The 21824-nt window shown below is 36.0% G+C and overlaps 1 protein-coding gene across 2 annotated transcripts; it reads left to right on the top strand.

Annotated features, from left to right (window-relative positions):
* Positions 1-1488: 1488 nt before the first annotated feature.
* On the top strand, positions 1489-18915 carry slc25a24 (solute carrier family 25 member 24). 2 transcript variants are annotated; one of them, XM_038295075.1, is made up of 10 exons: positions 1489-1982; positions 5009-5135; positions 5217-5304; positions 11006-11117; positions 13347-13505; positions 14080-14232; positions 14334-14441; positions 15739-15906; positions 16040-16190; positions 18015-18915. In XM_038295075.1, exons 1-10 carry the CDS (start codon positions 1803-1805, stop codon positions 18194-18196), a joined length of 1428 nt encoding a protein of 475 aa, XP_038151003.1. In that variant the 5' UTR covers positions 1489-1802; the 3' UTR covers positions 18197-18915. The 2 variants fall into 2 exon arrangements, with proteins under 2 accessions (XP_038151003.1, XP_038151004.1); XM_038295076.1 differs by lacking the exon at positions 1489-1982 and adding an exon at positions 4794-4925.
* The last annotated feature ends 2909 nt before the right edge of the window (positions 18916-21824 follow it).

The raw sequence follows: 21824 nt of genomic DNA, 5'->3' as shown, positions 1-21824 counted from the left end.
TTTTTTATGAATAAAATAAGCAAATACTTTTTTTTTTTAAATAGCCTATTTGCCATTTCCTGGGGCAATCCCAAAATTCTAATATAAAATCAAGTTTTGAACTCCAGTAAAACAATTTTAAAAGCATTTTTTTTCTCTCACAGTCATTAATTTGTGATTAAATAAACTGTGATACAGACACATAAAACTTCTATAATTCATTTTCTAGTAAACACCTGAGATTTTGGGACAAATTATTTTGGAAACACATCTCAACAAAAGCCCCACTTCTGTTTTAGGTGAAGTAGTCCCAGATCTTGGCAGCACCTCTACCATATTGCACTTTGGGTATTACGTTCTTTGGCAAGTGTGTGTTGTTTTTGTATAAAACCTTCCTTCTGAATTTGTGATCCAAAGTTTGATTCATAACACATTTTCCCAAAAGGTTTTGGAATTTTTTATCAAGGACTGGTCCTCTGATCAAAAGGCTTCTGTTTCATAGCTTTACTCCTTCAAACAAAGATGTAGAGAATTTCTTTGTTTTTTAGTAATGTCTGGAATGTAACCAGTGCTAAGTATAAATAATGTTTCCTAAAATAAATATTCAATTATAATTTAAGATAATAAAAGATCTGTCACATTTTTTATTTTTTCAAATCAATCTATTGATTGTTGTAATGAAGAAAGACATAGATATCAGTAAAACAGCTACAGGACAATATGAAAAATCACAGTATCTACTAATATTTTGCTTATCTGTGAATAATATTGTTTTGTATGTCTCAATATTAGAATTTGAGAAACAAAAGAAATATGACTTTACCTCATAAACATTACAATCTTCTCTATCATGAAAATAAACTCTGCTTAAGATATTATACCCAGTATTATATCTAAATAAGGAAACACGATTATGAAGTCTATGTAGGAATAAATTACTGTTTTGTTACTACTAAAGCTAAAACTAGCTTTATTTGAGTCTTCTTTTACTTTGAAGTGCCTCTTTACTAAAGGGATATACAGTCGTGACCACTTTGAACTAGCTGCTCTTCAAAATAAAGCCCGCCTCTTTACTCGAGCTCCCCCTGCTTGTCAACGGGAAAACTGCAGCACTGATTGAACAGATTAGAACAAAGCGAAACTACCAACTGTTATCATGTTCGTTGTTGCCACCTAGTGGTTAAAACTTTTCACTGCGGTAAAATACATAAATATTAAAAAAAACAACGGAATTTTTGCGACATCTACCGGATATTTAAAGGAATAACACATATTTAAAGTACGGTTGTCACATCGACTTTGCACTATGGGTGGGTCTCAGTTTATGACATGTAAACGCTCTGATGTGTGTGTAAAACCAACCATAAATATTTCAATTATTGGAATGAGTTCTAAGAACAGGTTAAGCTCACGTCGAAAGCAAAAACTATTCTCGATGTTTGCTGGCTCTGAGATGGGTGTGTCTGTGTGCGCAGTAAAAGTAGGAGGTCTTCTAGGCCAACTGGGGCGAGTCTTTCTCCACCCTCTGCCAGCCTACCTCATCCGCTGAAGTATTTTTTTTTTACTTTCATATAAACCTTTTTTAAGTTTTTCTTTGCGGATTACACACTCCAGTGTCCCATGAGGATCTCCTGTAGTTTCCTATTCAGGTTGCAGCGCGGATATCTTGTTAAAATCGGGCCAAACTCTCCTTCTGTCTAAAACCAGAAGTGCCAAACCGCAGGAGTCGACTTGCGCTCGTTTCCCCATCGTTGCTTGGGTTGTGCGTGTGGAGCTCTCTGTAGGCCTCGTTGGATTTGTTTTTATTTTTTCAGCTTGAAACCATGTATCCTGCAGTGAGAAAGCTGTTTTTCACGGATTGTCGGTGCGCAGGAGATCCATCAAAGAACTATGAGGAGCTGTTTGCAAAGCTGGACACCAACAAGGATGGGAAAGTGGATGTTAGTGAGCTCAGAGCAGGAATGGCTGCAATGGGCATCCAGACTGGGAAGAGAGCTGCTCAGGTAGATGCATACTGGAAAACATATACTTTTATGCTTTTCAGTAAGAAATGTTGTGTGTAAGTCTAATCAGTTTAATCTAATGTGCCATACTAGTCATTTTAAATGGAAAGGATGAAAAAGAAAATATTTATTCATTTTTAACCATAATGGAAAAAACAACAAAATCAGTGTATTTAATCCGATTTAATTGCAATCAAATGTATATTTCCTGTCTGACTAATTGGTAATATTCTTCACACAGATCAGTTTAATTTTAAACAAATCCCCTATTCTGTAGATGCCCCAATTGATTAACCTGCTGACTCCAACTTGGACTGATTCAGACTTTTTGCTTCCATCAGAACTACATTAAGAAGATAAATAACAGCCTGTAGCATTTTCTTTAAAAAAAAAAACATTTCTCATTATAGAAATGGATCAAAATGAATGTATGGATGAACGATGGTGGGAGTTGTTAAAATAGGAGCCAGGATCCTGCAGACTTTTCAGTTTTTGACTTGTTGACCTCCGATCAAAGGTTAATAAAGGGGATTGAAACATTCTCTGGATGAATGATTGGTGCATTACTACTGTAGTCAGTGCTATATATTTCTCAGTATAATACCTTGAAATGTATTAATTATACTGTTGGAATAAGTTTTGCATCATATTTTGCATGCTGAAGTCTGCTGCGGGGCTGATAACTGTTTTTTTTGGCTCATGCACCCATATAAAGTTAGATATGTTTACTTGCATAAGCATAGGCAAGAACTGGATCTGTTTCTTAGAGGAGGGTCTTAATGTTTGGGGGCTGGGTGGCTACCTTTATGAGGTGTACTAATTATTTCTCTGGAAAATACTTCTATGAAATAAACAGACATTTTGAAATCAAATTAATATGAATGTTTAGCCGAGCTTCAATAAAAATTGATAAACAGACTAATTTATCACCATGTTTGACTGGATAAGACAAGTTTATGTTTAGAAAATGCAAATATGAAAATTGTGCTTTAGATTAGGTGGGATTTTCTTGTACAGTCTCTGTGAACATCTTGTCATTATGGATGGTTGTACTAGTTATAGCTGCATTGCAGATCGTCTGGTTTAAGCAAACTAAACGACCTAAACTCAGCCTCCATTTTGTTTGTTGTGTGAAAGTTGAATTTACTAATGTGGAAATATGCCCTAGAGCAAGGCAGTTCACCTGAAACTGCTCCAGCATGTCTGATCAGAAACCAGGTGGTTTGTCATTTCCCCTGGTGTTTCTGACCTGGGTAAGCTAAATGAAAATAAAAGATTTCTTTTTTTTAATAAACAGGAAGATTTCAGAATATTTGTGAGGATCTTTTTTTATCAAAACTACAGTAAAATCAACAAGAATTTAACTGGATGATTGAGCCTGGTTTAAATTCAGTAATGCAAATTTTATTTTAATTTATCTATTACAACAAAAGATAATTCAATAATTTGTTTATAGAAACAAACAACAACTGATATTAAAAGAATTAGTTTCTTGATTGGTTTATTCCGAGCCAGAATTGGAACCCAGCTCAGCTTTCCAAACTCTAGAACATAAGGAGGAATTTGGAATTTCTCTGTTTAAAATAAGATCATTTACATAAAAGTAAAGTCCACATATTTCCTTAGGTAGTCAGATAAACTATTTTGTTTCTTAAGAATGTAGGCAACAGCCTGAATGAAATAAACTGTTGATTTTACCTTTCAGTAAAAGTCCAGGAGCAGCATTTTAAGGTTATCTGGAAAAATGGGTTAATGTAGATTAGTTGTGCAAATAACAATTATTTTCAAATCGAATAATGTTTAAATTTTTTTTTTTCGATTAACCAATAATAATTGATTAGTTTAAGGTTATTTAAAGATTTTTTTTTTTACTAAATTAAACCAGGTGAAACTAAAACCTTTCCACTTCAGGAGTTCTGGGTAGAGCGTATTGACAGACACATTTTATTTTTTTTTCATCTTAAATGCAAAATTAGTATGTATTTTGTTTACAATTTTAATAATTACTACTCTAAGTGGGTTGCTCTGTCAGCTAAAGGCATATTTTAGAGTCTCAATACTCCAGTTAACGATTAATAGATTACTAAATTAGTTGAAATGATTTCAATAATCGATTTATCAAGATTAATCTGTTTAATTGTTTCAGCTTCAATGTAGATTAAAGGTCTATCCTGAGATGTACAGGTGAAATACAGTAGATCCTTCTCTACAGCAAGCAAACCAGCTGTTACTGTAACCTTATCTGTCATAACCATGATGAATTTTCAGAAGCTTTGTTTCTGTTTCGAATTTTCCTAAATTTTTCTAAAAAGTTTGAATTTTAATTCATTGTACTGATCACAACTATCTAGACATTATGTTTCTCTTTAGAAAAAGCTGCAGGATCCGGCTGCTAAAAAGCACAGCGACTGACATATAAAGGAATTGAGGGATTTTACCTTAAAAGGTAAAGCTTCAGATTAATGGGAGCTGTTGGGCCCTAAAGAAAGAATCCCTCTTTATATGAGTGAATGTTAAAAGGTTAAATGAAGGAGAGGCCACTGCTGTGCGTGTGACTCAGGGCTGTAAAATAAATAAATAAAAAGCTTTCAGGGATATGATAAGCAGTAATAAATCTCCAAACTGGTTGCTTTTATGTTATCTACAGACTTAAAGACATTAGATGTGTTATTTCTGTAGATTTTAGACTGGAACAGGAAAAAATATATTGTAATATTATCAAAATATATTCAAATGAAATTAAAGCAACATGAGTTCTGCATGTTACTTATCTAAGAGCACTGAGAAGATGACACAGGAACTAAGTGTGGACATGTGAGGAAGCTTATCTTTTTCTTATGCTGCCCCCTACTGGCAGAATTCCTACTGCTGCTTGTGTGGGAGATGGTAGAGTCACCTAATTTCTCCTCAGACCTCAAAGCTCTTCCTTCGACCAGAGAGGAGGTCAGAAACTCAAGAAGCAGATCTGGGAAAGACTTGTGAGGAACCCCACCGCTGATGTTGTTTTTGTTTTGTTTTTACTCTAGAAAATAATTTCTTCTGGTGACAAAGACAAAGATGATGGACTGGACTTCAGCGAGTTCACCAAGTACCTGAAGGAGCACGAGAAGAAGCTGCGTCTGACTTTCAAGAGCTTGGACAAGAACAACGATGGTACAGAGAAAATTCCCAGAGTCGAGTCTTTGAATCTTTGTTTGAGTTTCTCCTCTTCACTCGGCTCGTCTGTTTGAACAGGTAAAATCGACTACATGGAGATAAAGCAGTCTCTTGCTGATCTGGGTATGGACATCAGCAAAGAGGATGCAAAGAAGATCCTTGAGAGGTATTTTAACATCTACACTCTATCCTGTGGTCTTGGTTGCAAAAGTGGATCAGTTGCAGAAATGTGTACAATTTCTAGAAGCAAAAATAAAGTGTCTTATAATGAAAGTTTAAAGGAAGCGGCTTTAAGCAGCAGAAGCTTAAGGTGGAGACAAGTGTGAGGGAAAGATAACCAGGGAGCGGTGGGGGGAGCAGGTGTCACATGATAAAAAGCTAGTACCCCACACTACTTCCTCCCAGAACAATAAATAAACTACCTCTTAATTTATAAAGACAGACTATTTACCAGACAGTGTGACTTTACTATATCAAATATTCATTCCTCCTTAAAAGAGATGCTACCAAACGGCGTTTTGTAATATCCTGCACAGCTGCAATCAGGACGTTTAGGTGAGAAGAGAGATATAAAAAAATACTTTTCTAAAGGTATTTTAATTTTTTTTATAAACACTTGGCTGGACACAAAATACTTAAATGTGACTACTTAAAGTTTTTGTGAATTAGTAGGTAAGATATGGGGTTTGAACAGCCCTAAAAAACCCCTCAAATAGAATCATTTGCATTAAAATTTATATCTACTTTTAAAGTAATATTTACAGATTCAAATATAATTTAACTGTAGAGTTAGATAACCTGGTTTCTGTTTCCTTAAAGGTATAGTGGTGGATGATCTTTGTCCAGGTGGATCATCCTAATTGTCCTAATTGTAAAAGTGCTCCTCCTAATTGTCAATTATTCTGGTGATGTGTTTAAAGGGATAGTTCTGTATTTTTGACATGAATCTGTATGGCATCCCGATCACCAGCGGCATGCAATCACACTGACTTACCCCTGGCAGCGTCCTGTGAGCAGAGTTATCGTCCAGTTTTGGTCAAGCCGAAAGTAGTCCTGCAGGTTTTTAGGAACAGCGAAATAAAACTTTTCTCTTCCCAAAACATTATGTGTCCAAAAGAGTGATATTTTCGCATCCCAAAAACATTGTAGTGGAAAAAGTCACACGTCGTTATCAATTGGTCCTATTTTCTCTCTGTTCGTATCAGTGCGCGCCGTCATTCAGACAGCGAGCCCAACAACAGCCATGTCTCCTTCCGCGGCGGAGGGACGCTGCCAGGGGTAAGTCAGTGTGATTGCATGCCGCTGGTGATCGGGATGCCATACAGATTCATGTCAAAAATACCGAACTATCCCTTTAAGTAAGGCCGTCCTACATGCTCGTCCCCATTTTCACTTACTGGTGCTGAGTCTGACATAGTGGAAAAATTGCAAATCTTCTTTTGTAAAGTAACCTTGTATGAGCGATGCAAACAGCAACTTTTAAACAGAGCGTGCACGAGGAGAAATGGGCTTGTGCATTCTCCCGCACGCATTTAATAGGCGTTCCCTCTCAGGGGGTTCAGGATTGTGCATGTGCATTTTTTTTTTTTAATAGGTCTAATGGACTGCTTGTACATTTGAATGTTAGAGCTTTTCTAGTTTCATTCACCCAGTCAAGCTCACAGATGCACACATTCATACTGATGCATCCAATTGGCAGAGGATGAAGCAAGCATCTAACCAGTTACTTTCTGATTGCAAAATGTCTGTCCTCCGCTGAGCCATGGCTACATGATGTAATTTCAAGTTAAAGTTTTGTTCGGTCCGCGGCTTTATAAAAGGGAACATTTTGGTCCCCTTCTCCCATGTTTACTGTGTTCCTCTACGTGGCTTGCTGTAAACATTAACTCTTTGACGCCTTTATATAGCAATGGCTTTCCTCATGCCTCTATTTTAAGGAAAAGTCCGGTCACATTCAGAATTCAAACTTCTGAAAGTAATTCAGAAATGAAATTATTACATGCTGTTCAATAAATGATAAGTGTTTTTAATTTAGAGTAATTTAATTTGACTATGCTTTACCAGAATCACAGAACACTACTGCCTCCTACCGGTTTGTGACGTCACGGTGCGGTATCAGCTGTTGATCAAGTCCCAATGCTGTATCTGGTGGTTTCACAACGCTGTTATCCAAGTCGTGTTAAAAACATTCTTCTTTAAAATGTTGGCTACATATTACGTGTTTTTTCTCTGGCCAGAAATTCTATGGCAAATCCTCCCTCTTTAAGTTGGCAATCCAACGACGAACCGATCCGTGGAGGATCATGAATTAGAGAGGTGAAATAACTAATTATTTTTTCACTTTTACCCCAAGCATTAAAACATCCAACTACATTCATGCACGTGGGTATTGTCACTTTAACAATAGCTCTCGCGAATTTCAATGCTAAAATCCTCTCGAAATCTTCAATAATTGTGGTTGATTGCAGATGTGTCTAGTAGTTCCCATTGATTTTGCTTGTAAAGTGGGGAGAATGGCGCTCGGCTTACCACACTATGACGTCACTGCCGGAAGATGTCAGGAGTTAGGTGTGACTTTATTTGGGCAAAAATGGCCCAATTTTAATATATTTTTTTTTTTACTGATTAATGCTAAATTCATTAAGTCACAATGATCAATTGAGTATTACTTGCAGACCAGACCTTTCCTTTAAAAGACAAATTTGATCATTTTATGACTAACAGCTGTGGCATAAAATCCTCTTCTCCCTTAAATTTTGCATCTCTGCGGCTCCTTCATAGTTAGCATTCATCTCCTAGCAGCGTTTTACAGTTATTTACAATTAGTTTATTTTCATGTCTTGGTAAGATTTACATTTTCGGATATGTCTGATGTTGTTTTTTTTATTTCCCTTTCCTTTCGGCTTCCAATTCAAAACAGGTTAGTGCTTTACAGAAAAAAATGCATGAAGTGGCATTACAATATGTAAAGGAAGACACAAGTAATAGTTGGGGCAAAAAGGCTGTCAAACAGGATGTGTGAGTCCAAGGGCGTAGGTTTGATTTCAACTTTGGTAGGGACACTATTCTTCAGTTTCATTGGTCCTTTGCAAAAAATATGCATGCTCTTTTTTATGTTTAATGTGAGCTTCAGGGCTCATTTTGTTAAAAGAGAACAGCAGCATTTCTTGCTACATTAATACAAATCTCATAAGCACTACATGCTCTAGATGCTGTTTATCAATATTTAAAGCATCACTGGCTCTGATGAATGTGGAATTAGGACTTTTTCCACTTTGAAAAGGATTGCATTTAAATTTACCTGCGACTAAGACAGTGTCTGTTTAACCAAATATCGTCTATAATATGTGGATTTATCCTGTGTTTTCTTTTGAAGATATAGAATTGTGCAGAGGTAAACAGAGGTAAAACCCACTCTTATTATTTTTTTATCTAATATGCTCTCTCTGGATCATGCAAAATAATACATTCAAGGGACGGCAAATAATTGTATTGTATTTACATGTGCACTGGAACTATAAGAGGAACTGACACTGAGCATTTAAAATATTAATATTAGAAGTTGTACATCTGGGCTGTAGTTACTCTGTGTAGCTAATTTCATGTATTTTATCTATGGCTGAAACAATCATATTAACAAATTATTTAAATAATCGTGAACTATGTAATTGACTAATCGTAAACTGGAGTATAGGGCCACTAAAATGTGCCTTTAGCCGACAGAGCGACCCACTGAGAGCAGGAATTATACCAAGATTATAAAAAAATATTAGCATTTAAAAAGTAAAAAAAAAAAAGTTTTTGTCTGTCAATATTCTCCATCCAGAACTCCTCCAAAGGAAACGTTTAAACGTTTCTGTTTTACCTGGTTTCATTTCACAAAAGATCTTCTTTAAGGAGCCTTTGGCTATCTGATTAAAAGATAAAATAAAAGAAATCCTAACGTTGTTAACTTACATTTCTCAAGTTCCACAAATCAAAAAACTCTCTCCTGCTTCTTTACAGAACTCCAATCAGAAGCTTTCGCCTGTTTTAGCGTAGATAATATTTTTTTTAATTTGGACTAGTTTCGTAGCCCAATATTAATTTATTTTAGCATCTTTTTTTTCGCGCTCCAAGCACCCGCGCGCGCACACATACAGACTAGAAAACACGCAATCAGAAAGAGAGAAGGCGGAACTTAAGGCAGAATAATCAGAGAGTTAAACCGCGCAGCACAGTTGATGCGCTGCTATGTGAAAGGGACAGGAAAGAGCAGGCAGCTGCAGCTACCAGGCAGAGAAGCTGCGAGAGGAAAAGAAGCGGCTGCTGTATAGTAAATTATAAACATGTTGTTCACATCCAATTATTGGTAGGGACAAATAGGTCCTTCCAAAATTTTGGTAGGGACATGTCCCTATGGTCCCTATGCAAACCTACGCCCATGTGTGAGTCAGACAGAGAGGTTTGGTTTGAAAAACCACAACAAAGGGTGTGGGTTAAATACCAGAGCAGACATAAACGAAGGGGGGAAAAAAAGTTCTTCCTTTTTGTGTTAAATCAAGTAGAATATGTAAAATCTCTGTTCTTTGTGATGTCTGGTTTTATTTTTTTGTGCATTTTTAAGCTATTGTTCTCTGTAAGGTTTTGTAAAAATAACTTTCCCCCTCAAATCTATAAACTGGGCTGTATTTGAAAGTAAATGTCAGTCCTGTTGTTGATACACTAGTTCATTCGTAGTGCAGGAAAATGATCTTGAGCTATTTCATCATTTTTAAATGTACTTGACAGTTGAATTGTTGAATTTGCTTTTCATTTTTTTGTGTTACAAGTGATAATTTGAATGGAATCTGTAAGATTTTTCCTGAGTCGATGGGTCTCAGTTTAGCTGCGATATCTGCATTCTATGGTTTGTTTGTTGGTTTCTTGTTCCTTATCTTTGATCAAATTGAGAGTTTGCAACAATATCTACAACCCTTTAACTATTTAACATTTTGTCATCCTGTTTTTTGGTATTTTATAAACATAACGATTCATATGATTGTCAAATGGAAACAAATTATTTTTTTTTACTTTAAAATAAGAAAATTATAATATACCTTTATATTAATCCCCCTGAGTCAAGACTTTTATAGTTTGTGCATATCTGTAGACTAAATGGAGACTAGATGTTTATTCTACTTCTTTAAAAACAAGCTTTAGCTTAATATTGGATTGGGTGGGGGGAGTCTATAAAAATCTGCTTTCAACCCTTCTTACAGATTCTCAGTTAACCAGTGGTGAGTTTTATTATACAGCTTTAAGGATTTGTTGTATTTTAGCTCCATCCACTGACCAGCTTCCCTTTCCCAGCTGAAGAAAGGCTTTCCCACAGCATGATGCTGCCTTCGCCATGTGTCTTCATTGGAATTGCTCTCTGATCTGCACAGTCAGACAGAAAACATTTTTGGATTCATCTGACCTGCAGGTCCTCCACATCCTAGCCTTGCCTTGTCATCAGATGATCAATAGCCTGAATCAATAAATCAATCAATAGCAGCCCGAATACCATGTCTTCTTTTTTTTTTTTAAATAATCTTTTTTATTGTGTTTTATCTTGGTCTCTTGAATGAAATCCCAATAAAATAGTGACCTTTGGATCAGGGATCCACCGTCCCCAAGGCAACCATCAAAAATAATTGGATATATATTTTATTTTATGGTCATTAAATTTTAAAAAGAAAATTGTCACAAAAATGTACCAACTATGTTCAAACATTAATAATTTAGAAACGTTTACCACCAAAATATTTAGAGGGAATTTCTTAGTTTCTACTCGCTTAATTACATTTTTTACTATCCACTAAAAATGAAGACGTTCAGTAAATCTGTTTCTCTCTGCTCTCCAGTATCGATGTTGACGGCACCATGTCTGTGGACTGGAACGAATGGAGGGAGCACTTCCTGTTTAACCCGGCAACCAGCCTGCAGGAGATAATTCGCTACTGGAAGCACAGCACGGTGAGAGGAGATTCTGGCCACTAATTCAGACAGAGATCTATTCAAAACTTTGAGAACTTTTTGCTTTTTCAACCTTTTTTTTTGTCTTTATTCATTAATAACTATTTTAATGACTATTTTGTAATAGTCATGCATAATGGTTTTAATTTTAAATGTATTACCAGTGAAGTCTACTGTTTGCTTTTTATACATAAAAGAAGCATGATTACAACAATGAAAAAAGGGGGAGGAGCATAAAGATCCAAATAAGTTAAATATTTTGGAACAAATATTTCAGTGAAATTGAATGATTAGCTGAGTGTCCATTCATGGTGAGGCTGAAAGCATGAATGACTGAGGGATTAGTTTTCCTGAGAGGAACGCAAGTAGAGGCAGACGCATTTAAATGGATTTAAACCTACTTAGAAAAAAAAATTTATACTGGAAAATAAGTTTCTAGTTATTTTAACAATTTAAAAAGCAAAAGAAAAATTTATGAATTAAACATCCAAAAACATTAAAGATAGCTGCTGGAGGGAGCAGCAATGCATTGAGCTCATGTGATCTCAGGGCACCGTGAAGCATGCACATATCAGCAAATGCCAATTCAGAGAAATATCAACCAAAAATATCTGCCTGGTAATGTATCTGTCTATACAACAGTATGACATTCTCTGTGTATGATCCCCTTGTTCTGAAAAAAAAAAAATCCCACAGTATCACCATATTGTCACACAAAAAAGCCTATCAGGATTAATTGTAGATTACACAGAATATTATTCCATCTATTCCTTATAGATTAACACCAGGAGTATAACCTTGTCATACTTAATTTAGGTTATATTAGTCAAGGGATCTGTTCCGATAGCCTGCTCACACTCAAACATTGTGAAGAGCCAGACCGCGGCTGATCTCTGACGTTAGCAGTCTCTGTTTGCCGTCTCAGCCTACGTGGATGAATTACCCGCTGCTTCCTAAACCCCAGCCGAGATGAGCTAATTTTAATCTGACCTCTATCCAGATTAGCCCATCAGGGGGATTTGGAATAGATGCGTTGAAAGGAGAAGCATTTAGAGCAGCTCAGGCTGAGAGGAGAGTAGTTGGGCTGAGGCACCAGTGAGGTTGCATCAGTTAACGGTAACATTTATGGCACTTAGAACTTTCCACCACCTGCTGTATTCAAACTGCTTCCTGCTGGGCGCTCTGGATACAGTGTTTATCTCTGCAGGACACCAGCATAGGTTCTGGGTCTTTTTAATTGAATAGTGTGAAGAATCCTCCTGAATCTGTGGTGGGGAGCCTGCTCCAAACAGAACTCTGTTGCTCTGGTAAATCCTTTGGATGACCATGGCTCTGCTGCAGCCTCAGCAGCAGCAGGCTCACTGGTTTTTCCTTGAATTTGAAGATGGCGGAGGGATCTATGAGGTGGATGTGGATATGGTAGGTCCTAACATCAGTTATTAATCCTCTGTAAAGTGATAGAAATAAAGAAATTAAGGCATTCACATATTTAATTATTATTCATTTTTTACAGAATCAAGTTGCAAAACTTCCTTCTATTAAAAATATGTTGATGTAAAACATTTTTATTATTGTGCCTTTTTTCTATTGATTTAGGTAAAACATATTAGATCAAATAATTAGATCAAGCTTATATAATTCAGCTCCTTTTTAAGGATGTCTTTTTTATCATCTATTAGATAAACATGTAAAACCAAAATTAAAGAAAAAGTCAGTTAAAACGTGATGTTGTGTCATGTTTGTTGCATAGTTTGTGCTGCAGGGACCAAATTTTGACCAAACAGCAAAACTTCCACATGTGACAATTGGCTAATGAAGTAAAGTGTTTTAGATGAGGGGAGAATCTTTTTATATGTTTATTTTTCCTTATTTTGGAGTGTGCTGTGATGCTTTAAACTGCAATTACTCAAACTGGGTGAGAAAATGAAGAATGCCCCATTCTGCTGAGCGTTAAGTGTAAAGCATGTATTTTAAATGGGAAGGAATCGGTTTAAATCATGTTTATTGTCTAATTAAAGACTCTACATCAGGTTTGCATGGTTGTTGCTGACCCATTCTCTCTGCTCAAGTAGACAGACATTTCTTCTGTTTTCTTTATGCTTTTCTACATGTCTTTAATGTTAACTTTAATGTTTTTCTTAGTCTCTTAATTCAGTGAAAAGCTTAAATTACTCCAGATAATAAAAGTTTGCAAAGAACAATGTATTAAAGTGATTGTGATGCCTTTAGGTGCTGGATATTGGCGATAGCCTGACCATCCCAGATGAGTTCACAGAGGAGGAGAAGACGACAGGGATGTGGTGGAAGCAGCTGATGGCCGGCGCCATGGCCGGAGCTGTGTCCCGTACAGGAACTGCCCCGCTAGACAGAATGAAGGTCTTCATGCAGGTGGGTCAGATATTTTTTTTTATGCCACGATTGTTGAAGAAATTGTCCAGCATAAATTGATTATAATTAAAGGTATAGAGGAGGATTTTCGTGAATTTTTTAAAAGACCTCTCTAACTTAAAAAAAAATGCACCTGCACAACCCTGTACCCGCTCCCAAGAGGGAATGCCTATTATACGTGTGTGAGAGCGTGCATGAGCCCATTTCACCTCATGCACGCTCTCTTTAAAAGTTGCTGTTTGCATCACTCATATAAGCTTACTTTCCAAAAGAAGATTTACATTTTTTCCACTATTTTAGACTCACCACTGGTAAGTGAAAATGGGGACGAGCACGTAGGATGGCCTTATGTAAACATATCACCGGAATGATTGACGATTAGGAAGACCACTTATTTAAATGATCCACCTGGAAAAAGAACATCCTCCACTTTACCTTTAATATTTGTGATCATACCAGTTTCAGTTTTTTGTGCATTTTTAGTTGTGACTTTGCATTTAGGAGTTTGACTTGAACATGGCACATTGTTACTTGAACATGGCACATTGTTATTTTTTTTGTTTTTTATTTACAGGTTCACGCTTCTAAGAGCAACAAAATCAGCCTGGTTGGGGGTTTTAAGCAGATGTTAAAAGAAGGAGGGGTGACGTCTCTGTGGAGAGGAAATGGCATTAACGTCCTGAAGATCGCCCCAGAGACGGCCATTAAGTTCATGGCGTATGAACGGGTATCAATTCTATAACTGAATGCCATCTATTTTTTATCATTTTTTGGGGATGTTGTAATTGAGTCTGAATGTGTTGTGTATGTGTCCAACCATCCCCTCAGTATAAGAAGCTGTTGGCCAGCGAACCGGGAAAGATTCAGACCCATGAGAGATTCATGGCGGGATCGCTGGCTGGAGCCACAGCACAAACTGCCATCTACCCCATGGAGGTGAGCAAAGATCTAGCTTTATCCATGAACGATCAGTTTGCCTGTGGGAGCAAATTTCCAGCTCTTTATCATCTCAGTCTTTAGTTCTTGACCTAATATTGAAAATATTCACAGTTTTATTACCATAAAAATGATGTTGATTTGCTGAAGTCATCTACCATCAACATTTAAATCTGTCTTCTTTGCCCAGCTGTAAAGAAGACTTGTTAACTTATTTAAATAATATATGAATAGTTGATTATTAGATTAATGACGCTGCTGGTATTCAAAGTTTCTTGCAAGACTTTTTTACGGGTATTGCATATTTTTTCATACATACTTTTCAATGCAACTTTAAGAAACAATCCTTCAATCTACACCAGCCTCTGATGACATTAAATGACTGAAGGCATAAATGAACAAATATTTCTTTTTTTCAGAGTATGGAAATTTGTATTTTTGCTTGTTTTTGTTCTTTTTATTCAAAATCGTACTAGAGGATTAAAAAAGGACAAAGGCAGACCTAAATGCCTCCTTTCATTATCAAAGATCTTCAGCAAACATTTCAAGACAAATCATGAAAACCCTTTGCTGAGGATTATTTCAGAAAATACGTTTAATGCAGAGTTTCTGCATTGCCTCTTTCTTTGAAAAGGCTCTCCAGGCAGAACCTGCTGTTCCTGATGATGAGGCCCTGGATACAGCTGTCTAATGTCCTGATCGCTGCATGATGTACAAAACAAAGATAGAGCTTTAATTAATAAAGACTCTAAAATATTACCTTGATTTAGGGATGAAGGAACATCATTTTATTGCCATTTATTGCCATTTTATTTTTGGCAAAAAAAGATATTTTTTTTGCCAAAAATTAATATGTATTTTCCAAAATTCCATACTGATGCAAAATTAAGAACAAGAAAAAAGTACATATCCTAAATGATTGAATTTCTATTGTGGAAATCATGCATGAACAGAACAATAAAACAAGTGAACACTGCCCTGTTGTTTATTATTGGTTCATTAACGGTCACTCTGGTTAGCCTATAGGGCCACATGTGGCTCCTGACCCCCGTCATCTTTTCTATCACCCACATTTTAGTCAACATTAGAGGAGAAATGTAGAAAATTAAAGAAATACATCTATGGCTGAAGGTTCAAACTGGTTTCAAAAAAATAAGGCCTGAATTCTCACAACCCAGGTAAAACTCTAGTACTGCAAAATTCAAACCAAATGCTGCCCGGAGTTGTTTTTTCTTCTCTTTGTGATCAAGTTAAAAATTAGCTGCTTTGCTTATTGATTATCTTGATCTGTTTTCAGGTGATGAAAACTCGTCTGACACTGAGGAAAACGGGACAATACTCAGGGATGTTCGACTGTGCCAAGAAAATTCTGAAAAAGGAGGGTGTTAAGGCATTTTACAAGGGCTACGTTCCCAATATTATTGGCATTATCCCCTACGCTGGAATAGATCTGGCAGTGTACGAGGTGGGTGGTGATAATTTTAAGCCCATCTGGCTACATTGAAAGAGTTTAAACACCAGAGTGATTTAAAGAGCAATTATCCTCTCTATAAATGATCAATCAGTTCTGAGTTTTCCTGTAACACTCTTCCCCACAGAGCTTAAAGAACATCTGGTTATCTAAGTATGCCAAGGACACAGCAAACCCGGGGGTTCTGGTGCTGCTGGGCTGCGGTACCATTTCCAGCACCTGTGGTCAGCTGGCCAGCTACCCCCTGGCGCTGATCCGCACTCGCATGCAGGCACAAGGTAAGACAATCCTAATCTATTCATTGAGAAAGCTTATCTGGACTCAGATCTGGTGATAATTTTTTTTTTATTAAATAATCAGGTAGCCAAAGATTATTTAAATTAAACAGGTGAACCTCAAACTTTTCCACTTGAGGAATTCTGGATAGAACATATTGACAGAAAACATTTGTTTTTTCTTTTTCTTTATCTTAAATGCAAAATATAGATATATTTTTTTACAATCCTGGTATAATTGCTGCTATTTTAGAGTCTCTATACTCCGTAAATAATTGATTGATTACTATATTACTTGAAGCTTATTACAATAATCGATTAATCCGTTAGTTGTGTCAGCCCTACTGCAAACAAAAAGTGTTTGTAAAAAGAAATATCTTAAATAGCTTAAGCAAATACATTTTGTTTTCGAGTTTTGAGCATAAACACCTACACATTTGTTGATCCTATGCAATAAGTGCTTTTTTCTTTTTCTTTTTAGCTTTCAAATCAAATTAGACAACTATAAAGGAAGTTACAGGTCTAGCGCCCCTAGTGGCTAAAAGCGAGAGTGTTGCTTTAAAACAGGGGTCACCTGCCTTTTTCTACTTTATGGGTACCGAGTCATAGGAAGAGCTACCAATATTGACCCATGGATGGAGGAGTCGGCATTCACCTAAACGTCATGCCAAATAAGCATATTTGTAATCTTTCTTTTAATTTCTACTTTTCTGTTAGATATTTTTATTTTGGGGTCTTTATAAATTCAAGTGTGATTAAAAAAAGAAAAAAGCAACATTTCAGAGTTAGCCTATTGCTGAGGGCATCCCACGTGGTCCTTGAGGGCCCCCAGGTGCCCGCTGGCACTGCACTGGTGACCCCTCCTTTTAATGTCTGGTGCAGTTGGAAATAAGCCTGTTGCCTGTAGTATTACATGCCCTCATATTTATAGAAATTGCTTTATGTTCTCAAATATTTAATTTACTTACAGTAGTCACATTAATCTTGTAAAACTGTTTTATTTGTTTTTTGTTATTGAAACTATTAGAACTACATTATACTAATAGATTATAGTCTGCAAAGGCTGCTGGATATACAGTAAAGCTTTCTTGAGTGGCGTGTCTTTCAGCTCGGTTAGGTGTGAGGAAACATCTAGAAGAGCTAAATATTCTCATCAATCCAGATCCGTGTCCCAAATTAGGATTAGTGGATTAGTTAGATAACCTGAGGTTTAACTCAGGGTTTCATGGAACAGAAACTGTTCTTAAGCCATTTTGTCATCATGCCATGTTGTGCAACAAATCCAGTTTTGATAATAGATTAAATAAGGATTTGTTGATAGATTTTTTTTCTTATTGAATTTGTTAGGGGAAAAAAACTGTAAGATTTAATGCTTTAGTTTAATGAAAACCTTTGGAATTGACAACTAAGATTAAATCCTTTTTATTGGTTTAAAGACTACACAAAATATAGTGATCTAACAAAATATAGTGATGTAATTTTATTGTATAGCCCATTTTTCACTTATAACACAAGAATTTAGAAGGCCACCCTTTTAAGGATTCTAATAGAGATACATGGGGATAATTTAGATCTTTAAACATCTTAGCAATTTAACACAAATTTAGCATTATTTAGCATCTCTACAAAAGAACTGAAAGTTTTAAACTAAGGAGCATGACCATGAGTTCTGATAATAGTGCAATAATATTTTACAAGTACTTTTTATTAGAGGCCTTTTTATTTTTCAGTCAAAATTTACTGAATAAAAATATTAAACTTTTTTTCTGTGTGTTTTTAAAATCTTGAGCTTGGTTCTCCTTATTGACATTAACTCTTTCTTCCCAGCGTCTCTTGAGGGCTCTGAGCAGCTGCCGATGGGCCGCATGGTGAAGAAGATCCTGGAGAAGGAAGGCTTCTTTGGACTTTACCGTGGAATCCTCCCCAATTTCATGAAGGTGATCCCAGCTGTCAGCATCAGCTACGTGGTGTATGAGAACATGCGTTCTGGCCTGGGTCTCCAAAAGTAAGCTGCAGAATACTCTATCTGCAGCAGTTCCATTACTTTTTAAATTGAAACACCCTTTCCTCTCTTTATCTTTTTTTATTTTGTTTTTTCTGTACCTCGAGGCCACTATGAGCTGGATGTATGCAGATGAAACTACTGTTAGAGGCTTTAAAGTGACAGCAGGACTTTGCTAGCCACTTTGAAATCCTGCAGGATTACTAAGAGTTTCCAATAGCATGGTGTTTACAATCTACCTACAGCTTTTCGTGCTGACACACCCGGTTATATGGCTTTAAATCACTCAAACAACTGTTGATTTGAATGGAAAGCCCGCTGTTTTCCCTTCAACCCTTGGCATGTAACAGACCTGCATTAATAGTTTCCTTACGTTTAATCAAATAGCACTTTTATGGACCAGTTTCAACCCTTATCAGAAGTCCGAGCCATCGCCTGCTGTGAAAAACAGAAAAGTCACAATGCAAACACCCAGTTAGGCGAGACGTCACTCAGAAATCTGAGAAAAATTAAAAGTGCAATACCTTATCCTTTTAGGAATACATTTCATGGTGTTTACTAAAGAGTTAATATGTGGATATATTTGCACATTTAAAAAAAAAAGTGCCTTATGTTTTTCTTTTCTCAGATATCTGTTGATTCTGAATCTTCTGTATTTTCTTTTGCCTTTTATTTCCAATATTTGGCTCATGGATGTTTACAATAAACCTCTGATTATAAATAAAATGGCTTGTGGTTATGTTTTATTTTGAAAATAAATCCTAAAATAAAATACATTGCAAACTTGTAGGGACGAGACCAGCACTAGTTGAATCCTAAATGGACGACTGAAATAAAAAAAGGGCTTTTTTTTTAAAAACTAAATTTAAATAAACAAAAGGTTTGGTGCACATTAGTTAGTCGTCTTTACTCTGATATCCATTCCAGTAGATGAATACCATCTGAGTGAATGAATCGTAATGTGAAAGCCCTAAAGTCATTTAAAGAATGTTTCTGAATAGATAGCATAATAAAGACCAAAGGACACAAGAGAGAGGAGAGGGCTAGAATTGAAGCAGGCCTGGATTATGAAACAATGCACAGAGCATCCTTTAAATATGCATCCAGAAATATGACACAACTTCATGCTGTAGAAATGTTTTTTCAGCAGGTACAGGTATGGTGATCATGGCCTATAACACAGTATGTATAGAAAAACCAGGACAAAGCTGGAAGAAACCATTGATCATCTTCATTTCACTTTATGATACTGAATTATCCTAGGGGTGATCCATAACTTATGGTTGTAATAAATTACTCTGAAGTTTATGGTTGCAACTTGATAAGTGAAAATGTACAATCTTTGCAGGAAACTTTATACCATCCTTACTATTTGTCATTCAAGGATCCCCACAGATCTTTTAGTCAGTGAAAACCCTTGTATTCTTGTTTAAAGACTTGTGTGCCTGGTGATGGTGCCTGTTTGCACCCCGAGGCTCCAAGAATAGATGAATACACTGCGGATGTCATGTAATTATTGGTGCTCCTTGTGATGAAAACACTGCTGACTTCAGATTCACACTGTATCAGGAGGACGATCACAATTCAAGTGTCAGCAACCTGGGACACTGGAGTATGGAGGACCAATTCTGTCATATCTAAAATAAATACCGAAAAAAATAAATGCTCAATAAATAATCATACAATTAATTGCCCCCAAAAACACAAACAAATAAATGTAGGTAAAAATTAAATTATACAACAACATAATTGTATCAATCTCTTTTAATTAGCTTCTTTATTTATTCGCCTTTGTAATAATTACCTTATTTATTTATTGTCAGTTATAATCTTCAACTTTATTCCTTATTTAAGTATTTATGTGCATGATATATTGTGTTTTATTCTTCCTTTGTATTTTTTTACCCTCTTTATTTCTCCAATGCTATTTATTTCTGCCTGTAATTTTTACATTTCTTTCTGCATTTCTGCCTCATTATGCAAATGAGGAAGGGCTGTGTCTTAGAGCAGCGGTCCCCAAACACCGGGCCGCGGACCGGTACCGGTCCGTTGGTCATTTGGTACTAGGCCGCACAGAAAAAAAATATATATATATAATTTATCGACGATCAGACTCTGAGTGGTGTTTTATTTTGAAAATACAAAACATTAGGTTATTATCTCACAATTACATCATTCGGTGCATCTGTGCCTCTAGACACAGGTTAATTCAGGTCAAGATGCATCCTATCTATAACATCCTATCTTTGTGAAGCTGGATTTTCTGCGGTTACAGCGACCAAAACAAAGCTACGGAGCAGACTGGACATCACGAGCACACTTCATGTGTCATTGTCTCCGATTACGCTTAGATGGGACCGGTTTGTTTCGGAGAAACAAGGTCATGGCTCCCACTAATTCAAGATAACGGTGAGTTTTATTTTTATGCTGTTTGTATTTGATTTTATACCAGTCGTATGATTTTATTTGATCGTATTTACCCCCACGTTTTAAAGGGCGGTCCGTGAAAATATTATCTGACATATAACCGGTCCGTGGCGCAAAAAATGTTGGGTACCGCTGTCTAAGAGGGTCAAATATGGCAGAGTTGGTCCTCCATACTGGTGTTAGTATCAGCATCACTAACTGAAAAATAACTGGAACTCTATTTAGGTTTATATTAAAATGGCAACAGGAAACAGTTTCTTTAATGTTTAAGTGTGTTTCAGTCTGTCTCTGCTTCTTTAACAACCCTGATCGTAATAAAACTTTTCAAAAACGTTACATTTTGCGGAAACTTGTAGAAATAAACCCTCAAAAATAAATGCATCTGTGTTAGTGATATCAGAAAACAAGCAAAAACATTAATCCTCCAAAAGACTACTTTGGCTCTGTGCTCGTTTAATCCATTTTACAATTCACAAAGTTTTACAGAATGGAACATTTCAACTTTTGCTTTTACAGAATCTTCTCTCTTCTCTGTGCTTCTCAAAAGATTTTCTTGTGCTGCCAAGTTTAAGGGGCGTTATGTTTCTCTTTTGATGCATCAGATTTGTAACTTGTAAAAATCTAGATATGTTTTGATATCAGGGTCGGCTCTATTCCCATCAGGTTCATCTTTAAAAATCAAAAAAGAAAACTGTGTTGTTCAAATGTGAACGCCACTCGTATGTGAAATACTAACAAAATGTGCATTGTTTCAAGGAAAATAAGACTGAAAAGAAAAAATATATATTTTTAAATCAATTAAACTGCTAAGATTCATGAAAGAAAACTGTAAAAAAAAATCTTACTGACATGGGAACAAGTGATTTTTTTTCCCTTGCTCCTGATTCTATTCTGTTAATTTGTGTAAAAAAAATACTTGTTTTTGTTGCTTTTTAAGTTTGTTTTCAGAGATAAAAAGTCTAAATTACCCTTTGGATTGTCTCAGATCTCTGTACTTATAAAGATATACGCAAATGTTTTTTCTTTAAGGTCTAGATAGATTTAAATCACACAAATATCAGTGTTGATTTGTTTTTATTCAATGCCAAGACCCATTATGGTGAATTCAGTTTGAAACTTCAGTGCCATCTAGTGGCAGAAGATAAAACTGATTACATTTGTTCAAATGCGTGAGGGCTTTCTTCAAACAGAACTCCTGAAATATTTAT

Source organism: Cyprinodon tularosa, unplaced genomic scaffold (assembly GCF_016077235.1).
Source record: "Cyprinodon tularosa strain WSP-4 unplaced genomic scaffold, ASM1607723v1 ctg35, whole genome shotgun sequence".
Lineage (NCBI taxonomy): Eukaryota > Metazoa > Chordata > Actinopteri > Cyprinodontiformes > Cyprinodontidae > Cyprinodon > Cyprinodon tularosa.
Note: the sequence above shows the minus strand (reverse complement) of the source record. Positions and strands in the feature narration are given on the sequence as shown.

Excerpts from the sequence above, each read along its gene's own strand:
- slc25a24 (XM_038295075.1), top strand. The coding sequence starts at position 1,803 with ATGTATCCTGCAGTGAGAAAGCTGTTTTTCACGGATTGTCGGTGCGCA. Across the intron at positions 5,305-11,005 it reads GCAAAGAAGATCCTTGAGAG|TATCGATGTTGACGGCACCA; the intron begins GTATTTTAACAT and ends TCTGCTCTCCAG. Across the intron at positions 11,118-13,346 it reads GCTACTGGAAGCACAGCACG|GTGCTGGATATTGGCGATAG; the intron begins GTGAGAGGAGAT and ends TGATGCCTTTAG.